This window comes from Cricetulus griseus, chromosome 5, assembly GCF_003668045.3.
Source record: "Cricetulus griseus strain 17A/GY chromosome 5, alternate assembly CriGri-PICRH-1.0, whole genome shotgun sequence".
Taxonomy (NCBI): Eukaryota; Metazoa; Chordata; class Mammalia; order Rodentia; family Cricetidae; genus Cricetulus; species Cricetulus griseus.
This window is the reverse complement of record NC_048598.1, coordinates 58,446,775-58,464,941: the sequence shown is the minus strand read 5'-3', so window position 1 is coordinate 58,464,941 and position 18,167 is coordinate 58,446,775. Positions and strand designations below refer to the sequence as shown.

Sequence of the window (18,167 nt, the reverse complement as noted above, 5' to 3'; positions counted from 1 at the left end):
ATACAGCTATGCAGTTAACAATTACAATACTACACATTGATCAATAGAGTATATTTAACTTTTAGTGTTTATAACCATGATTCAGAAGAAAAGAGGAAGGAAAGAAGGAAGGAAGGAAGGGAGGAAGGAAGGAAGGAAGGAAGGAAGGAAGGAAGGAAAGAAGGGCTACATCAAGATGGCAGAATAAGTCTATATTTGATCATTTCCCCATTCAAACATCTTGTTGGTCACTTGTCTATTTCTGTGATGAGATACCATGAAAAGTTTAATTGGGCTTATGGCTCCATGGGGTTAGAGATTAGGATGGCAGAGTGAGTGCATGGTGACAGTTTGGTGGAGTAGTATTTGAGAGTCCATGCTTTGATTCATAAGCAGGAGGCAGGGAGCACAATGGAAATGGTGTGAGTCTTTTGAAACCTCATCACCCATCCTGAGCATCACACTAACTGCAGATTTGTGACAAGTTTGGGCTTGGAGTACCCCTGACTGCTAAAACACTGATAAAGACTCAGTTCATGACTTTTGGCAAACCTTGACTTGAGATAGTAGCTCCTGCTGAAATATCAGCAGTAGCCACTTATTCAAAGAACAGAATAAATGTCTTGAACTTGCTCTGTAATTCAGGCAGGTCTTGAACTTGTGATCCCCCTGCCTCAGCAAGGAAAATAGATACATAAGAAATGTTCACATACAGAGATACCGTTCTGAATACATGTGCCTTGCAAGGATTGTGTCATAAAGAGAGAGAAGACTGATAAATAATGAGAATGAGCCAGCAATATAAACTCTCCTACCAAAAGCAGGAACAGATCCAGGGGATTTCACTAATACCAGTTTTTAGATTATATGAGTGACTCAAAACAAAGGAGTTCTTTTAAAATCATTTTATGATGTGGGTGTCAGTTGGGAGGCCAGGGCAGTCTATGGGACCTCGGGAAATGGAACCAGTATTTATCCCTAGAGCACAGACTTTGGGAGCCCTTTCCCTGTGGAGGGATACTCTATCAGTCTAGATACATGGAGGAGGGTCTAGGCCCTGCCCCAAATGATGTGGCAGACTTTAATGATTACCCCATGGGAGGCCTCACCCTCCCTAGGGAGTGGATAGGTGGTGGGGAGGGGGGTTGGTAGGGGGCATGGGAGGGAGAGGCAACTGAGATTGGTATGTAAAATAAGATTGTTTTTAGTTTAAATAAAAATAAAATAATAAAATCATTTTATAAGATGCTTGCTCCAGAGTCAGACAAAGGCACAACAAAAAAGAAAGTTACAGGCTAATATTCCTGAAAAAAGAGACACAAAAATCCTAAGCAAAAAATGCTTTCAAGCCAAATCAAACAGCACATTAAAAAGACTATTTACCATAATCTATTGAGAGTTATTCTAATAATGGAAGGATAGTTTAACACAGGAAAATCAATAAACATAATACACTATATTAATTGAATAAAATAAACCTAAGTATATAGATGAAAAATTAATAAAATTCAAAATACTTTCATGTAAAACTCTCCAAGCAAAGTTGGTATAAAAGCTATATGCAATATGCAACACACCTACAGTCAACATCATCCTAAATGGGTAAAGCTGAAATATTTTTCTATAGGATCTGGAATAAGACAAAATGTCCATATTCACCACTTTGAGTCAGGATAGTGCTGGGAGACCTAGTTACAGCAAGCAAGCAAGGGGAAGAAAATTGTAAAATTTAGAGTCATAAGAGGAAGTCATCATCACTATTAATAGATGACATTATCATTTTTTATAGAAAAATCCCAATTATTCAATTAGGAAAGTATTAGGAATATTAGGCAAGCTGTAATGGTTAATGTCATCATCTTGATGGACTCTGGAATCCCCTAGGAGATAAATCTCTGCTTGTACCTGTGAGAGGTTATCTAGACAAGGTTAGCCTCTGGGTGTGTCTGTGAGAAACGGTCTACATTAGGTTAACTGAGATGGAAAGACACCAAGAGTATGGCCTATGCCATTCTATGCCCTAGGTTCTGTGCCGAATAAAAGAGAATCAGATTGAGCATTCAAGATTCTCTGGTTCTTGGACTTCCCTGAGACCTATAAGCCAAAACAAACCTTTTATAACTATGTTACTTTCATAAGGTAATTTGTTTCAGCAATCAGAAAAGAAAATAATGCAGAAAATTGGTAGTAAGAAGTAGGATCTTTGCTGTTATAATTTGAACATATGATTCTTTGGGTTTTAGAACTGACTTAAAGAGGAACATGGAAGAGTTTGGACTAACAGACCCAGAACCCTGCAAACAGAACTTAAAGAACCATTGTGTGTGTGTGTGTGGGGGGGTTATAAAACCAGAATGTCAAATGAAGATTCTGGAAACCAGTTTATGAAATTTCAGAGGGGAGCAATTGACAACTCTATTGGGAACTGGCCAAGAGGCCAATTTGCCATTCTGGCAAAGAATCTGGCTTCATTCTGCTTGTGTCTTGAGAACTTGAGTGATGTTGAACTTACAAGTAAACAACTAATTAAATTTGGTAGCAGAAATTTCAAGACATCCTAATGTTCAATCTATGACATAATGAATTCTCAGTGCTCTTGTTCAGGCAGAGAGAGAGAGAGAGAGAGAGAGAGAGAGAGAGAGAGAGAGAGAGAGAGAGAGAGAGCAAAAATATTAAAAAGAATATGAAATATAGCAAGGAAAGTTTGCACATACAAGTTTAAAATTGCAAGCAAGGAAAGCACATATAACAAGTAATCTACAAATGTTTAAAAGAAACCCCACTCTTTTCATTCAAGCAGTAGGAAAGGCTCCTTGGGAGCAAGACCACACCCATATAAGGAGCTAATTTATGAAAATGAAAATTTGTGTGAAAGGAGATTGCTGGATATGACAATGCAGCTGCAGTAGTTCCCTGATCTAAAATAACTGCTTAGGCAAGTATCTGTAGATTCAGCCAACAAAGCAACAGAGCCCACAATAGCTGTGGTCTAAAAGGCCACGCTCCATCCACTGACAGTAGAACTTAGCAGCACCATTCACATGACATTTGTTTGGAAAACATGAAAGATGCAAGACTTGTTCAGAAGTTTCAGAGAGTCACTAAGACCAGCAAGTATGTAATAAGGTTGGAATCTCTACGAGGAACTCATGAGAGGCCTTTGTGTGAAACCATGAAGACAAAGCCCCTTAGAGCCCAGATGACTCCATCATGTGTCCCAGATGCCAGACATAAAGCTGCAAGATTTAGAGTTTTCAATACTGGGTTTCAGTCTTACTTTAATCTTATAATTCCTTTCTACACATCTGTTCTTCCCATTTAAAATGGAAATTATTATTATGTGCCATTGAATATTAGAACCATGCAACTTATATTTTATTGTACAGAGGTTCACAGTTAAAAGACTGCCTGCATTCAGTACTTAAACTTTTTTTAAGACTGTTAAAGATGATGGTTTTTCTTCTTTTATTTTTGAGATTATAATTACATCATTTCTCCCTTCCCTTTCCTTCCCTCCAAACCCTCCCAAATACCCTTCCTTGCTCTCTTTCAAATTTCAAATTACATGCACCTAGCAAACGTGTGTGTGTGTGTGTGTGTGTGTGTGTGTGTGTGTGTGTGTGTGTGTGTGTGTGTTTTCAAGGTTGACTATTTGGTAATGGATAACCAATTGGTATGCTCTTCCCTGTAGAAGACTGTTTATTCCACTCCCAGCATTCCCTAGTTGCCTGTATGTGTTTGTGTAGTTTGAGGCCTCATGGACTTTTTTCCCTATCCTTTTTGGCATGTCCATTGGTATTTTCCTTGTTCAGTTCATGTTTAGGCAGTCATGTTGGTGAGACTTTATGGGTGTAGCTCCTGACATTCTTAGGAAACACAATCTCATAGCACAGTCCCCGATCTTCTGACTCTTACAATATTTCCATCCTGTCTTCTCGACAGTGTTCCTTAAGGCTTAAGTGTGGAAATGTTTTGTAGATATGTCCATTGGGACTGGGGTCAACAACCCTGCATTTTTGAGTGGCTATGGTTTTCTATAATTTAAAGCTGGATTTTGTATTTAAGTTATCAAGAATCTATGGGGGCAAGAGGTAGAAGGTTATGGTTAAAATTAATATGCTTGGGTTCAAGAGAGAAAGCTCAGTGAATAAAGGCTCTTGATGCACAAACCCAGTAATCTAAAATTAACCCCTGGAACCCAATGGAATCATATTTTCCCCTTCCACCTTTGTACAGTTCCAGGGGTTCAGTGCAGATCCCAACACACACAACTAGGAAAAGTGCTGAAAAACAGAGGAAAGGAAGTGTGTAGTGGGCTGTCAGGAAAAGTCCTTTGAAATAATCATCAATGTAAACAATAGTAAAAATTCATGACAGAAATAAAGCAAGATGGAATAATATCTATTATATGACCAAAGAAAGCCATCTCTACAAGTCTGTCTAGATTTGTATATCCATGGGTCATATCCCCCAATATTAAGGTGAATACATAGCAGGAGACAGACAAAGGACACTTGTCATCAGTAGATCCTCACTAAAGGAGACTCGAGTATCCATTGGAGAAAGGAGCTTGGTAACTAGCATATGTCTAAAGAATCAGAAGAGATTCAACAGCAGGCGTCAATGAGAGTTTGAGAGAAGTGTGGAGTGTTGTAGCTGAGTGGGCAAAGAGATACAGAAGATGCAGCTATATAGAGGAGAGATGTATATGAAGGAAGAAGTATATATGTGGCTGTGTAGAGAATGTAACTGTGTGGAAAGAGATGTATCTGTGTGGAGAATGTGGTGGTATGTAGCCGTGTGGAGAATGTAACTGTGTAGAAGACAGATGTAGCTGGGACGAGGGATGTAACTATGTGAAAAGAGATGTAACTGTCTAGAGATGTATAGCTGTGCAAGGGAAGTATGCATGTGTGTAAAGAGAGATGGGTAACTGTGTAAAGAGATGTAACTGTGTAGAGAGATTGTCAAGAAAGAGAGATTATTAAAGATGAGGTAAAAGAGAAGGTTGCCATCAGGAAAGCGTGTGCTTGTTCCATTTTTTTTTTTATTAGGTTACCATCAGAAAGTGTTTCATTATTTACCCCTCGATAGAAAGATCTGGCCCTTGTTGCATACCCTGGAGGTGTCCTTGGATGAAGATCTCCAAAAGGCCACCATTATAGAGAAGAAATATTTTCTAAGTTACTCACTGCTTTGAGAAGGCATTCTTTTTGCTACTTTGGGTATAGTCCTGGGAGCTGGCCTCCCAGGCTGCAACACACACACACACACACACACGCACACACACACACACACACACACACGCACACACACACACACACACACTTCTGTATATATATAGAGAGGGGGGGTTAAATCCTAACATCACAATCACAGATTTAGAGGTAATTGACAACTATAAAACACTTCAACAATAATCATAGACTAATGCATGTTTTCAAAATGTGCACTGAATTTTTATAGCAACTATTCATATCCTATGTTATGGAACAGGCCCCAAGAAATTTCAAAGGTTGTGCTTAATACATTCAATAGATAATTTAAAAGACGTGTGCAATCAATAGCAAGTTTAAGGTCACTTACTTTCACAGCCTTTGGAAGGCGACCATGTCAGATTCTCTTGGCACCTCACAATCTGGGGCTCATTGGAAGCTGGTCGATAGCCAGGTTTGCACTGGTATTTCAACTTGGTCCCAATTTCAAATACTTCAAAATTCCTTAAGGGTATCTTATTGCCCTCCCAGAAAGCATAGGGAATATCTGGCAAGTCAATACAACCATCTGGCCATGAAAAAAAATTATGAAGAAATATGTTATTGGAACTGGCATAGGGAACCATGAGGATGGTATTTAAAATGACTATCACAGATTTGCTTTGCAAGAGTAATTTATTGTAATGACCTGCACATGTTTGTGTTTCAGAACCAACTTCCTGGGTTTCCCTTTAAACACAATAGTTTTATTCACAAAAGTTCTTTTCAGTGTATTAAAAGTAAACCAGCAATTAAAGGGTTAAACAGATTACATTTTCTGCCTTTCTTGGTAACAGGATAATTTGTTATCCAAAACAGTTTAACAGTTGTCTTACAGCTATGGTTACAAATGTAATTTGGGCAGGATTCTCTCTTACTAGGTTGGTAAATTGTATTTTTAATTATCTCATGATATTTAATTAAAAAATAAATGAAGCAAAACCAGGAAGTAGGAAAACATGTTAGTGGGATATAAGAACAAAGAAATGGTTAGAAAGGGAGTGTGGTAAGACATTACACTAATCCAGATGGCTAGGACAGAGTTAGAAAGCTGTTGAGGGTCCACACTGCGGAAAAACAGAGGCAGAGATGAAGTGCATTAGATAACGAAAGGTTATTTTGATATGATCATTGAAACCAACAAACACTAGTTTAGAGGATCTGTCCAGTTCAATCAAGATGAGAACTGGTCAAAATGATTATCTATTGAAAGCTATCTGGACTTTGTTTCTGAGCTATCTCTAAATGCCACACAAAGGTTGTTGATTTTTTTTAAAGGTGTTGAGTTGTGCCTTCAGAATATTTAGAAGAATTTTTATGTCTTCTCATAGGGTAAAACACATGCTGTATATAGCCTTTGCCTTATGGACAGCAGAAAGTTTTATTTACAGAATTAATCATCCCTGGGTCATTCATATATACAACTGCTTGCCAAACCTCCTGTATTACTTGGTTCAAACAATTATATCAGGTCTCTTGTATATATAATTCCAAATATCTGTTTTCTTCATTGGTTACTTCTTTAGGACATATTGAGTTCTGGATTATTTCTAATTTTAAAACTCCACATATAAAATGTTATTTGAAATGAAGAGAAAAATAAAACACCAGATCATAATGATTAGTAGATTTATATGATCTAGGAATTTCTTCCTCAATGGTTTGGGTAATCATTTCTCTTCCTGAAGACCTTCCTGCTTCCTCAGCCTCATTCATGAGGCCTAGGGTCAGCTCCTAGCTATGTAAGATGTGAGATAATTGTGCTATGCACACACACACAAAAAAATGTGATGGCACCAATAAGAGGCCACATCTGTGCAAAGGTCCAACAAGCTATATCTGTGCAGTTAGAATGCCTATAAGACATCTATAAGAGTTACAACATTACAGATCCAAAGCCAAAATTATTCTGGGACAGGTAGTTTAGCCTTTTTAAAAATAGTCATCAATCTATTACCTTCCTCTGTGTGTGACAGTATTCTTGTGACTGAGGCTCTAAAACTACTTAATAAAATTAACTTAAGACACATTGTAACAAGTCCAATTAGATTAAAGCCCACCTTTACCCTCTTGATGCCTTCTCAACAGTTTTCTCTAACTTACCTTAAGATAGCAAAAATATAACCTTCAGAGTGTCTGTTCTGTCATTCACTCTTCTATGTAGCTCACCTCATCTTATCAAATTTATCTCAAAAATGGATTCCAAAGCTCTTCATAGGCCCATAGACCCAGGGTCCTTATGTTTGTATCCTCCTCTGTAGTTTGCCTGCTGACTCATTCACCCAGACTACTGTTTGACACACTGCAGACTTAAAAGGGATTTGTCTTCCTGATGCATGAATCTAGATGTCAACCTCTGCCCCAGAGCCCACCTCTGACTGTCACTCAATGGATGAGGCTGCACTCCAGTTCTCTATTTCTAGTTAGCTTGAGGAAGCCAGAGACTCAGATTTGATGTCTATTGTTCTCTGTCTCCTCCTCTGATTTCTTTACCTATAAATTAATTCTTCTTTCTAAAATATAAACCAAAGTCTGGAAATGTTATCTCATGGCCTGCTCCTGTAAGAGGCTGGTCACTCTAAAAAGTTTGACTCCACAGCCAGAGAAATCAGCTCCGCCCTCATCTGTGGCAGCTCTCTCTCCTTAGGATGAAGAGCTCAGAGACCTTGTTGTGCTATGATTTTACAACTTGTAATTTTTGGTCTTAAGCAGTGCCTGGCTCTATATACTCCTTGTCACACAAAGGATCCCAGACTAAATCACATGGTGTAAAACTTCCCACAAGACCCCTAGAATGTATAAAAATGCATCTGCCTCGCTGTGCCATCCCTCTCATTACGGCTATCATCTGTCTGTCTGTCTGTCTGTCTGTCTGTCTGTCTGTCTATCTATCTGTCATCTCTCTATCATCTATCTCATCTATCTGCCTATGCCTATCATTTATCTCTATTATTTATCTCTATCATTTATCTATTATCTGTCTATCTCCGTGTCTATCTCTCTTTGTCTCTGTATTTCTCTCTCACTCTCTCTCTCACTTTACACTATCCCTCTTAAAGAAGCCCCACACTAGTTTTAATGGGAAATTTTTTTGTCCTCTAAGGTCATGTTACATTGTTTTGAATTGATTATACTGTCCTTTTCTAATGCCCTCTCCCCCAAAGTCCCTTTCTCTTAATAAAGCTTTACCTGAAGTGCAATCATGTGTCAACTCCACAACTCAACAGATCCCTAGTTCCATACCAACTAAAGGGCTAAGAATGTCATCCTACAGCATCCGAGGCAGATAACAAAGGTTGCCCACTTTGCTGGAACTGTACTACTAGATGTAATCACCAAAATGATTTATGACCTTTCATTTCTATCAAAAACTTTGGGAACTGTTGGTTCATTGGAACATGGCATTTGAGGAGACCTAAACCTGTGTTTTCAGGCCATGGTCACTCATAGACAGCCCTAGAATAAACTGTCTTCTGCATTCCTTTGAGATGAGAGCTGTTCCTCTCATTAACACCTTCCCGATAGTGGGTTCAGGGGATCAAACACTGGTCATTGTGTTTGGTGGTGAGCACATTCACTCATTGAGTCATCTTGCTGGCACGTCCTACAGGAAGATTTTTATAGTAATTATGTAATCCATATTACCAACAGGATCATGGCATGAAAACTCTGTAATACACGTGAAATAGTTTAAAAAGCAGTCAAAGATTACTAACCAGAATGTCTTCCTTTTAGCAAAAAAGTTGAAGAAAAAAAGTACAATAAGAAATTTAACTTGTGTGATTATTGCGTTAAAGTGGATTTAGAGAGTCCCTGTGATGGTTTAGTGGATGAAGGTGCTTGCTATTAAGCCTGAAACCCTGAGTTCTGTTCCTTAGACCCACATGCTAGAAGCAAACAAGCTCCAGGAAGTTGTTATCTGACCACCACATGTGCACAGTGGTGTGTGTGTGTGTGTGTGTGTGTGTGTGTGTGTACAAAATTTAAAGTGGGCTTGTGCCTATAAACATATCCCATCCATATTATCCTGGATAACCTTAGATGAAAATACTGCAGCTCCTTCAAAGTCCATACTCACTGGGCACACAAGTGGGGATAGAAGAGTACCACTCTCTATTAGCTTCACAGCGGATTAAGCTGCTGCCTCTGAGGACATAACCCTTCATGCATCTGACCTCAACAGAGTGTTTGTAAGAATAGAACTGTGTAAATCCAGGGATCAACTCCCCCTTTGCAATCTATGGATGGTGACAGACGGTTTCTAGAGAAGCATAGGAAAAGACAGCTATGTTGTAAAAGAGAAATGACAGTCAAGAGGTGTTGAGGGGGGTTGTTACAGTTCCAGGAAAAGTGGTGGACCCAGTTCACACCTTAAAAGGAATTAAAGACAGTTTCTCTCTGGAACCCAGTATGAGTGAGCATGCCCTGGGAACACAGATTCAGGCCTCCCCAAATACCATGCTCCACTGTGGAAGTGGTTACAGAAGATTTTTATTACTGACAGAACCAAAAAAGTCACAAATCAATGTACTTAACCAAATATACTGGTGGGGCCACAGGTAGGTGGGCTACAGTGTGAAAACTCTGCTATAGATCTTAGATAATAACTGTTGAAATTCTTAAATTTTGAATTTATGAGAGCTAGTTGTTTGCTAAGAATACTAAGATTCTGGTAGTCACAAGGATGTTAGGTCAGACACGGGGTGGGCAATGGATAGCTTCAAAGGCCTAAAGATAGCCCGAGATAATATGGCTCTGGTCTATAATATTGTAACTCAGTTTATAACTTAAGTTTATGTCAGATATGTGTAAGGAAAATATTTAAAAGTTATATATTCTCTAGGTACCTTGAAAAAAAAACTGAGAGCCTGTCCTGCTAGTTATTGTTATAGAATTGACTTTCTCAATTAAAAAAAAAATCCAAGCCTAGAAATATCTAAATATTGAAGCCTAAACTCCAAGTCTCCAAATCCTTCCAATATTGTGCTCTAGTTTCCAGAACGGTTTTGGTTGGAGAGGAACAACCTATAGCGATGACGTGGTGATCCAGAGTGATAGAGCATCAGAGATCTGCCCCCCACAGCATGGAACAAACACCACCCCATGTCCCAGTCCCCACCCAACCAGACCTGTCATTCCTGCCACCTATTCCTCCTTACTCCTCTCCATACCACTGCAGGGATACAACTGAAGCCCCTTCCCGTTTAGGTGATGGCGATAGGTGTCTGTCAGCCATATTCTGTCTGACTTCAAACTTTAGAGACAGTGCCTTCTGGTTGTGTGTTATACAGAGATTCCGTTTCTACTGACATAACACAATAACGCTTTTGGCTTTGCACCCCATGGTAGCCATGACAACTAGAGCAGACCATCCAGAGATAGTAGTGCTGGGGCTATTGACATACTCAAGGAGAAAGTCACAAGACTTTCACTGGAGACTCCAGCTACTGTGATCTGGGAGATACAATAGAGTATATAGGATGTGAAAGATTTATTGGAAACAGCACTGCATGATTTAGCTTCCATGAGGAACTGAAAACAGAACTGCATCGTCAGCTTCCATGTGGTCACCATCCGGAATGGGGTGGAACTTTGTAACAATATGGCTGTTACCGAGTCACTGGCTCTCTCTAAAAGACTTGTTCCCAGTGTTCTGTCATCACTCTGTAAGCAAGCCTAATAAGGTCAAACTGGTTCCACCAATTCAGACGTTGATGAAGTCACGTTTTCTTCTGTCCCTTGGTACCCCATCTGGGGTGAACAACAGTTACACACCAGGCATTCCCTCAGCTGACTCTTGCCAATACTGCCAAACATTTCCAGCCTCAGCTTCTGTCTGTTCTCCTTCTGCAGTCTTCTGTTGTGTTTGACGGTGCAAGTTTTGCCACTGAGGCATGAGGATCATCTAAAGAAGACTGGCTACCATGTAAATGTGAGCTTGTGTAAGAAGTTTCCTGAGGTAACAATGCAGTAAGAGAGAGTTTGCAGAAAGCGTTTTCCATAAAGTACACATGATTGTAATGTAGATTAAGATCATATAGTCTATACCATTCTGATGACTGCAGCATAACCGTTGAAAAAATGAATTGCTTCATTGTTGCAATCATTAGTTTGTATTTAACTGCTGTCACCACCCCCAGTGCATGCATCTTATTCTTATAAATAAATGAGAACAATTGAAAGCAGAATTCATGCCTGGAACTTACTTTCACAGGCAGGAGGGCTTGGACTCCAAACACCTACTGTTTTGTTCACCACAGTGCAGACAATGGAGGCATTGCCAAGGAGCGTGAAGCTAGGGTCACAGCTGTAGGTGACTGAGGAGCCGTATGTGTAAAGATCTTCATCTCTGCCACTGTGCCTCCCATTGCTGATGTCTGGAGGGGACTCACATGTGACAACTGAGATGAGTAAGGGGAGAGAAAGGAGTCATCAGGAAGGGTATTATTGTAAATGTAAAATTCTGTCAGTTGCAAATGGAGGGTCTGGAAGGCGACAGAGACATGAGCAGGTAGTCCTGTAATGCAGTGTGAATGTCATATTATTATGTCAGAAAAAAGTCTTTACTTACTTACACATTCTGGGAGAGAATCACTCCAGTCAACTCCTTTACCTTGGACCTCACACCGACTAGTTGTTGAGCCAATCAGAAGGTATCTAAAAGACAGATCAAAGGTTAACCTGGAATCTTACTTAGTTTACTCTAACAGCAACTGGACTCAAGGTTTTGAACAAATACAGTTTTATTCATCATTTCAAAATAAAACAATGGATGTTCTATTGACCACTAATTACCATTAGAGTCATCTTGAAGTTGAATTTCATCATATGGAGCAGGGGCTCATTCTCTCGTACTAAAACTTCTTTCATCTCTTCATGGCAATTTATTGTTTTCTAAGTGTTGTATAATGCAACCAATGGGAAGAGCTCATACAAGTTTGAGGCTATAATTGTTTCTAAGCTAAATACAACTTACTAGAAACATAAAATGATGTAACTCCCTTTCTCAAAACAAATATTTGAAATTTCCCCACATACTAGAATGTACTTTGTCCTCAGAGCATAGTTTGATAAGCATGTGTACATGGTCTTGATGCCTTCAGTTTTATTACACTGCAGTGAGATGCAGAAGCAGACACACACACACACACACACACACACACACACACACACACACACACACACAAAGCCATTGTATCAGAAACTCAAAACTCGCCATATCTATCTTATTACTTCTCTTTTGTTCTTCCTTCCCTCCTTTCTTTGTTATTTACTTATTGTTGTGCTGGAAACGAAACTCAGGAACTAACACATGCAAACATTATTGATCTGTCAGGGAACCACATGACAAACCCATCATTATCATCCTTTCTTGGTGAAAGCATAAAGATAATTGTAGCTAGGAAAAAAAAATCTTTTTCCCACCATGACTGCAAGACCCTAAAGTTCAGTCAACCAGGTTTCACAAACACTCTCTGCCGGATGAACCCAGAAGCCCTTCTCCCACGCAGTGTAATGGGCTCCCAAAGTCTCCACATTCCATGAACTTGAAAATCTCAAGTGTCATATCCATGCTATGGATAACAAAGTGTTACTTCCCAAAAGTGGTAGCAGAGGCCCATAAAGCAAAAACTTCTGGGTAGAGTCCAACCACAGGACAGGTCAACCACCTGGTCAATGGACCTCCTTTAGGAAGGTGGGCTCATCTTATGGCATGCTAAGCCGTGGGCAGAATGATTAGTCCTTTAGTGGGACACTGCTTTTCCTTCCCGCAATTCCCACCACTTGCACAGCCACTTACAGAACACAGCCATGCTGGTTTGTAAGCCTGTCAACATGTCTGAATTACTCAGCAAAGGGTAGCTCTCCTATCCTTCCGATCTGTGCTTTAACCATGCCTTCATTAACATTTTGGGCTTCCCTGATATTTTGGATTTCCTTACTATTTATCTAAAGCTACTCTACTCAACAAGTGGCTGTTTGTCTGTGATGTTCCTGATTTCCACACAGACTTAAACAGCATCTCCTCCACGCTTCTCCTCTGGGTTTTGCTGAGATTTATAACTTGGCTGCCCTGGTGTGTTTTTCCCTAAACTCTAATAAAAATCATCCTTTTGCTTCCGGTTGAGTCCATTCTTAAATTCTTTTATTAATGAGATTAAGATCCCCAAGAGGGAGCCCCAATTTACCCTGTATCATCTGGTAACTGCAAAGGGACTCCACACAATTCTAGTGATTGTGTAAGTGGAGTGTGTGTGTCTATGAGGCAGTGTGGCTGTGAGGGGGTGTGGCTGTGAGGCAGGGTGTTTACAGAGAACTTTTTGTTTTCTTTAAGAGCACCCTGGTTCTCACCAGGTGTCCTGATCACTGGGCTCCCTGCAGGGCAGAACAAAGCAAGTGCCCTGGAAGAGGTAGATTTGGGGAGCTCTTTTGCAGGCAGTGATCTGGTCAGTATGGCCTGGGCTGTGACCAGAGGCCTTTGTCCTCTTCACTCTGCCACCTTGCTAAAAAAAAAAAATGTGGTGTTCCTCATTCTTTTGTGTGTGAGCCTAGCCATCAGAGGCTGTTGCAGGCCATCAAGTGCACGTCCATCTGACAGGTCCATGAGCTTGCCCAATGAGCCTTCATCCTTCATGGGGGATCACATTCCTGGTGTCCCAGGTGCTTATACAGTTGTTCATGGGAGCAGTAGTGCCCAGGCTCCTTGTCCAAGCTGAAGGCCAGGCTGCTCATGGTCTCTGTGTGGCCTGGACCTACAATCTTAATACTTTGTTCATCATACATTTGTTTAAGAACAAGCTATAAATCAAATGGTATATAATAGATGCATGGTTCAATTGTGTTTGTTAAGTACTTTCCTTGTAATATGTGATCAAGACATATCACTGATATCAACTATTTTGACATTTGATTTGAATTTTCTGGTTGTAAAACTTGTCATACCCTTATAAAACCATTTAATTTATAGTTGTTAGCACATCACGTTTGCTCTTGGCAATTCCTACTCCTTCTAAGACACTAAGAATGTCCATTTACCCTGAATATCAGTGAAATATTATGAATAAAATATTATTCATCACAATGGAGAAATTCTCTGAAAGAGAAGCTTACTAGACCAAATGGGTTTATTTTGAGAATGAAAGGAAGATTTAAAGGAAAGAGAATTCTGTATTACAGTATTATAAACTAAATGTATGTGTCTGCCCACATGTCATAGTCACATGGTGCAGCCAATTTTTATTTGTGAATCTGTATAAAGAAGTAATCATGACTATGAGGATGGAGGCTTAAACAGAGAAGATTAAAGTCTTTATAAGAATAAAAGAATCTAGGGACCAAGTCCCTTGTTGGACATAGATTTAATTTTTCTCAATAAAACATTTATAAATGAAATTAAAGAACACATTAAATATTCAACATCACAGACACATTGGTTTCATTTCAGGAATTTAAAGGTTGGTTTAACATTTACAAATCAGTAAATATGATTAAATACAGAAGGGAACCTAAGAACAGAAATCATATAATTATCTCAAAGGATGCAAAAAATGTTCTTGACATCCTTCATAATAAAAGCCTCAAAAGAAGCTAAAATTACAAAGAACATATTTCAGTGACTAAAGTCTATATATTAGAGATCTGTAGCCAACAGCTTTCTAGATGGGAGAAAACCCAAAAGTATGTCTTTAAAATTAAATGCAAGACAAAAGAATACACTCTCTATTGTTGTTCAGTGTGGTGCTTAAAGTCCTAGCTACAGCAACAACTCAAGACAGGGAAATAAAAGGAATTGAACAAACAAACAAACAAAAAAGAACTATCGCTATTTGCAGATAACATGATCTTCTACTTAAAAGACACCCCCAACTCTAACTAGAGAACTCTTAGGCATAACCAGAACTTTCAGGAAGCTGAAGAATACAAAATCAAATTGTAAAAATCAGGAGGTTTCCTATGGACAAATAATAAATTTTCCAGGAAAGGAATCCCATTCACAACAGCTTATTTTTTCTTTTTAGTCCCAGGAATAAACTTACCCAAGGAAGTAAAAGACAAGTGGGAAGGAATTTTGAAGAGAGAAATTGAGGATGAAGCAACAACACAAATACCTCCCATCTTCATGGGTTGGCAGAATTAATCCTGTTAAAATGAAATAATCATTTACAAGTACGTGGTAGTTTAGATGAGAATGGCACCCATAGTCTCCTATGTTTGAATAATTGATCCCCAGTTGGGGGAATTGTTTGGAAAAGATTAGGCGGTGTGACTTTGCTGGAGGAGGTGGTCACTGAGGGAATACCATTCTCAGCTAGCTCTTTGATGTAATTTTCAGCCACTGTTCCATTAGCATGCCTGCCTGCCTGCTCTCAAACTTCCTGACATGGTGGGTATAGACTCATCCTTCAAGCTGTAAGCCCTCAATAAACTCTTTCTTCTTAAGTTGCCTTGGTCATGGTGTCTTATCACAGCAATACAACAGTAACTAAGACAAAGGAGAATGTGATTCCCATCAAAACCACTATTCATCACAGAAATAGACAAATACTAAAATTCATATAGAAACACAAAAGGCCAAGTAGTCAAAGCCATCCTTAGCAGAAAGAGTAATGCTAGGGGTGTCACAATGCCTGATCTCAGAGGCATGGTAACAAAAGAAGAATAAAGTAGTGTACATATAAATCTACATAGCTTCAGCTGCTTGGTGTTTGTCAGAGGTGGAAGGAAAAAAAAAAAAAACGTACATTGAAGAAAAGACAGGCTCTTCAACAAATGGTACTGGAGAAATTGTGTCTCCATTTTCAGAATAATAAAACTAGATGCTACTCACTTGGTATGAAATTCAAAAAATGGAAGACCTGGAACCCTTGAATTGCTAGGGCAAACAGGTAAAACATACTTCAAGATATAAGAATAGACAAAGACTTTCTACAAAATTACTCTAATGACTTATAAAACAATCTCACAAATTGGCCAGTGGGATTGTATGATGTTAAAGAGTGTCTGTATAGTAATGGCATTACAGTACAGTCAGATGAAGAGATAGGATGAGAGAGAATCTCAGGCAATTGTACATCTAATCGGGGATTCATATCCACAAATGGGCAAAATAATTAGTCTTCAATGGATGAAATACAAATAAAAAATAGCTGTTAGAAAGCATGTTCTGTATCCTTAGCCATCAGAGAAACACCAATTAAAACTACACTAAGATTCCACGCCATCCCAGTCAGAATGACTATTATCAAGCAAACCAACAACAAATGCTAGTGAGGAAGTGTTTGTGCGTGCGTGCGTGCGTGCGTGCGTGCGTGCGTGCGTGTGTGTGTGTGTGTGTACAAACAATTCAGTCCTATATTTGGAATTATCTCATTTTCAGGAAATAAGATTGAAATGAAGAGCATCATGTTAAGCAATATAAGCTAGCCTCAGAAATACAAATATCCCATGTTTTCTCTTATGTTCTGAATCAAGACTTAAGCATATATATATGTATGTATGTATGTATGTATGTATGTATGTAATTGATAGTAGAAAGAATGGTATGAAGAAAAGTAGGAGGAAATGAGCATGAAAAATAAGAGTTACAAAAATATAAAATAAAACTTAAAAGCAAGGAACTTATTGTGTGAATATACAAACACACTATAATTGTTGAATAGAAAGCCTCTAAGTAGAACCAGATATGTCTGAAAGCTAAGATATTATCTTAAATTTTTATCTTATGCTATTAGAATAAATGTTGACTTTTAGAAAACATTTTTTTTATTTTTTTTATTTATTTATTCAGGGGGTCACGCATGTATACCTTGAGCTAAGAGGACAACTTGCAGGAATTCTTTCCTTCTACCATATTGGTCCTGCCAACATATTAGAAAAATGTGTAGATACAAATATACATCAAAGGTTCAGGCATTATGCTGGCCTGCCCCTGTTACCTGGTGGAACAGGCAGTACCCTGGTCAGCCCAAGGTTCCATGGGAACTAAGTCTGCACGAAGGTGCAGAGGACCCCTTTAAAAGACAAGTCCCTGCCCATTTACGCTCTCTGTTTCCTCTCTGTTTCCCCGCTCTGCTTTCTCTCTACTCTGTCTCACACCTGTGCTGTCGCTCTGTCTCTCTATGGCGACCGGCCATGGCGGTCAGCCATTACCCTGTTCCTCTTCTCTTAGTCTCCCCATTCTGCTGGGCCTTATAAACATGTCTTATGTCTCATGTCTCAGCATTTCTCTTCTTTTTAAACAAAGGAATAACAATGAGAATATCATAATGAAATCCATTAATTTTGAGGAGGATAACTCCATAACACCAACTTCCACCAAAAATTATCATCATAGAGTTAAATGTAAAATCTAAACCTATAGAATGTTTAGGAAAAACTAGAAACACATATGGAGAACCACAAGTGTACCTTTGGACCCAGAAGATGGTGGGCCAGAGCTCTGTTTCCAGCCCTGGGTGGGAGTGGCAGCCCCCTGAGTTATATGGTACATTTTTGTCTTCATGTGCTGAAAGTACTCCTGGTTTCCTGTGCAAGGTCCCCAGTATGGCTCAAGAGACAGGCAGCTGTGCCTTAGGCCCTACTGGGGAAGGCAGGTCTGAGTGAAGAATTCATAATTGACACCAAAACAATGTTTCATGCAAGAAACACTGCTGAACTGGATCTCACCCAAATTAAAATTCTTTTCTTTGTAAAAGATCTTGTGAAGAGGATGAAAAAGGAAACTGCAGTCTGGAAGGAAACTTCACATTTCACATATTCAGTGAAGGACTGGAATCTAGAGTAGGCAAAGAAATCTAAGGATAAAGGGAAAACATCAACTAATCCCATTGGAAAATGGGAGAGAGAGATGGATTGGAAGTTTATCTGAGAAACAGACATTCGTTTGCATTATAAGAATTTTAACAGTGTCTGAAGAGCAACTTGTCAGACTTT

At 39.1% G+C, this 18,167-nt stretch overlaps 1 protein-coding gene across 1 annotated transcript in view; it reads right to left on the bottom strand.

Moving 5' to 3' along the window:
* The window catches only part of LOC100772422 (zona pellucida sperm-binding protein 3 receptor-like), a 33,091-nt gene that overhangs the window by 8,718 nt on the left and 6,206 nt on the right, over positions 1-18,167 (bottom strand). The window contains 4 exon segments of the mRNA XM_027418119.2: positions 5,566-5,763; positions 9,313-9,495; positions 11,441-11,635; positions 11,806-11,891. Coding sequence (XP_027273920.1) covers positions 5,566-5,763; positions 9,313-9,495; positions 11,441-11,635; positions 11,806-11,891 — 662 coding nt within the window.